Here is a 3,335-nt window from a genome sequence, read left to right on the forward strand (position 1 = left end):
GCTGGATGAACATTGTACTCCTTTGCAAACACGAACGGCACAATCCCTTGAGGCAATGCTGCCTACAACGTTACCACAATATTTGGTTTAGTTACTTCTTGCAAGGAAATAAGAGGAGATTTTTGTCAACTACTAATAAAAAATAATGTTAATTTACCTGAACAATGGCCACACGCAATAGGTCTCCGCGTAATCCGATAGCCATTGCTGCCACGGCCATTACCGCTGGTCCTGTGAAGAATCTCACCGCCATTGCAAAAGTTGCCGTGGAATTTCCACATGCGATTAATTTGGGTTGCAAGGCCATGAACAACCCTTCACCATTTGATCACATTTCAATAAATTAGTTTCCAGTTTCCACTCAAAACAATAAGTGATGAATGATGCATACATACATGTAAACGTAATCTAAATCCAATAAATGGTGATGACGATGATGCATAAATGTACATTGTAAGTCCAATCAACTTCCACTTAATATGGGGACCACGACAACAATCAAGAACACGAGCTATGTCCTCCCACCACGACCGTTTATATAATACGTTGTCGCATCAATGACCCTACCTGTCGGATGGTCCATACCGTAACGGGTCACCTCGAAAAAAATCTTAGAAAAATACCAACCATATTTGACTATCCGAATCCTCAACTAAAAAAATTACAAAAACGCCGTACGATTGTGTATGCTGTGACTTTTGATTGGCGTAAAAATAGAAAGAATAATTGAGTTAACGGGAAAAACAGAGTAATAAGAATGACTCACCCAAACTGAACATTGCCATACCAAGACCAGCATCAGAGAGAATTGAGATTGACTGTTGAATGATTTTAGGCATTGCCACATCCCACCTTCATAATCCAAGTTACTATAATCATTACTCTCACTTAAAATGTCATAACAATGATAAGTAGTTAGTTAACTTTTGATTACCTGAAAGCGACAAGAGCGTAGATGAGACCAATGAGGCTAGAGTAAGTGTTTGGGTTCCTTATGAGTTTCCTCCATACCATAATCAATATCAGCCGAGTCATCACACTAGCTGGCGGCATATGTTTTACCGGTACGGTTTCACCTGTTTCTATAACTTCTTTAGGGTTTAGCTCTGCCGCTGAGTTACATCGAAGCTTGTGTAGTCCGGTAGGCACTTCCTTGACTCCCTCCGATTCTTCTGCACCGTCAAAGTCTCCGTTCATCGGACCAGCTGCAGAATTTAAGCAAATATCAGATTTGTGACACTTTGTTATATAGAAATAAAATTTAAGTAAAACCTTTGGTTCACCTCTTTGTGGAGGATCAGAGATCATCATTCGAATCTCTTTTGCACCGCCTTGATCTGATTTCCCGGTTTGTTCGGTGGCTCCATTATCAACTTGGAGACCCGCTCTGTCCGAAACGGGTGACCCGTTTGATCCCCAAACAAACATATGTAACTCCTTAGCATCATGACTATTAGATTTTCCAACATGATGATTATCTTTCTGAACTTTACTACCGGTTTTAGTACCGGCAGTAAACTCCGGGTTTGGAGCTGGGTACGACCCGGGAGCTCCTCCCGGGTAATACCCAAATCTTGGCGATGAAGCCATAGCACAACTCTCCTCAAAATTCGAAGGTCTAGGAGTTGGTCCTCTAGAGGACTGAACAGAGTACATATCCGCCGGACCAAAATTCGAAAGCCGGCCACCGGGAAATCCCATCATAGAGTAAAAATCAGAATGGTTGAAGTTAGAACCTCTCGGAGTTGTGTTAAGACTGTAAATCTCAGCTCCGGTGAGATTCGAGGGACGTGGAGTCATATTAGTACCACCACAAAAAGATCTCCGTGAAGCGTTTGATTTCCTAACCGTAACATGAAGCTTACCATCGTCTCCGATTTGAGCATCGGTTTCAAGAAAATCATGTCCGTCTAAAGAAACAACATCTGACTCAACTTTGAACGAAACGATCGAAGCACCAGTTTCAGGAAACTGCTCCATGATCAAGATCTTAGCTCCTCTGTATTCGAAGAGAAAGAGAAGAAGCGTGTACCATATTATACACTGAAGTACAACGATCTGAACCATGAGCGAGCCGGAGTACTCGCCGTACATGGCGATCAAGAGAGGTATTCCCATAACGAGAGTGTTTGGGAGAGTAGAGAGTGAAAAGATTGTGATGCTCCATTCAAGACTACCGGAGCGAGTGAAGTTAGCCCAGAGGATTAGTAGAGTGAGCATGATTAGTTTCTGGAGTGTGTCGGCGGCGATGAACCGGAGGTTCATGGCGTAAGGGTTGTTCGAGGAGATGAAGTGGAAAGAGAGGAGAGGAACGGCGAAGATGGCGACAAAACGGTTTATGCCGGAGCATTGGTCCGGTGAGAAGATCTTCCACCATCGGACTGAGCCGTAAGCGAGTATCATAGCTACGTAAAGTGGTATCACCGCCGTGAGGACGGTGTAGAGGTCGTGCCATGTGATCATTGTTTGTTCGCCGGAGTGGCAAAAGTGTAAATTTTCGATGTGTGTGAGAAACCGTTAGGAAGTGGAGTTAGTGTCAGTGATTGTACTCTGTGTGATGACGGAAGCTTTAAACAGAGAAAGTAGTGAGTGAGAGAGTGAGAGAGAGAGGGGAGAAGAAGAAGAATTTGATGATTTTTAGTTTTACGAGAGATGTCCCTTTACAGCTTTTTTATACAGCCAACACATGACGACCTATGTTCCCTATTTTTTTCTTTTTATTTTACTTCTTTTAACATATTTTATAAATGTTTATCTGTTTTTGTACCTTTTTATTTAACTATCTATTTCTGAGCTTTCCCCTAATTTCTGTATCATTTATTTTGAAGATAATATAATGAAATACTATATCATACTATTAGACATCATGTGGTATGAATTTTGTTTCGAAATAGACTGACATTTTCCAGATGTGTTTAGTTGGATACGTATAGTGCTTAAAATGTCAAAGAGTATGTTCATACTGTTTAAAACTACCCATTATTTCTTATAAATTTCTTAGTGTTTATATGCAATATAGAGGTGGTTGATAAAAAAAAAAGTATATATATATATATATATATACAATATAGCGGTATATGTCACACGTATATGAAAATGTCCATTGCTTTAGACCTATCTGTGTCGATTTTTTTTCCGAATCCTTCATCAAAACAAAGACTAAAGACAATGTCTTGAAAAAAAGAGAAAAAAAAAGAAATCAAGTAGATGCCAGTCCAAGATTTCTTGGGCTACTGACTTATTTCTATGCTTGGTTTCTCATAAGCTAATTGTGGGGATAAGATAAGAGTCAGTGGGCATTTTGGCCCGGACAGAAGAAAACAATAAACGTAAAC

The 3,335-nt window shown here is 40.4% G+C and overlaps 1 protein-coding gene across 1 annotated transcript; it reads right to left on the reverse strand.

Annotated features, from left to right (window-relative positions):
* On the reverse strand, window positions 3-2,659 carry LOC104743476 (auxin efflux carrier component 7-like; the record flags this gene model as incomplete). The annotated part of the gene is made up of 5 exons (XM_019235488.1): window positions 1,284-2,659; window positions 935-1,205; window positions 767-852; window positions 158-315; window positions 3-62 (listed from the first exon to the last, which is right to left on the reverse strand). Coding segments are annotated over exons 1-5 (1,755 nt in total), but the record flags the coding sequence as incomplete, so codon positions are not given.

This window comes from Camelina sativa, chromosome 14 (genome assembly GCF_000633955.1).
Source record: "Camelina sativa cultivar DH55 chromosome 14, Cs, whole genome shotgun sequence".
NCBI lineage: Eukaryota > Viridiplantae > Streptophyta > Magnoliopsida > Brassicales > Brassicaceae > Camelina > Camelina sativa.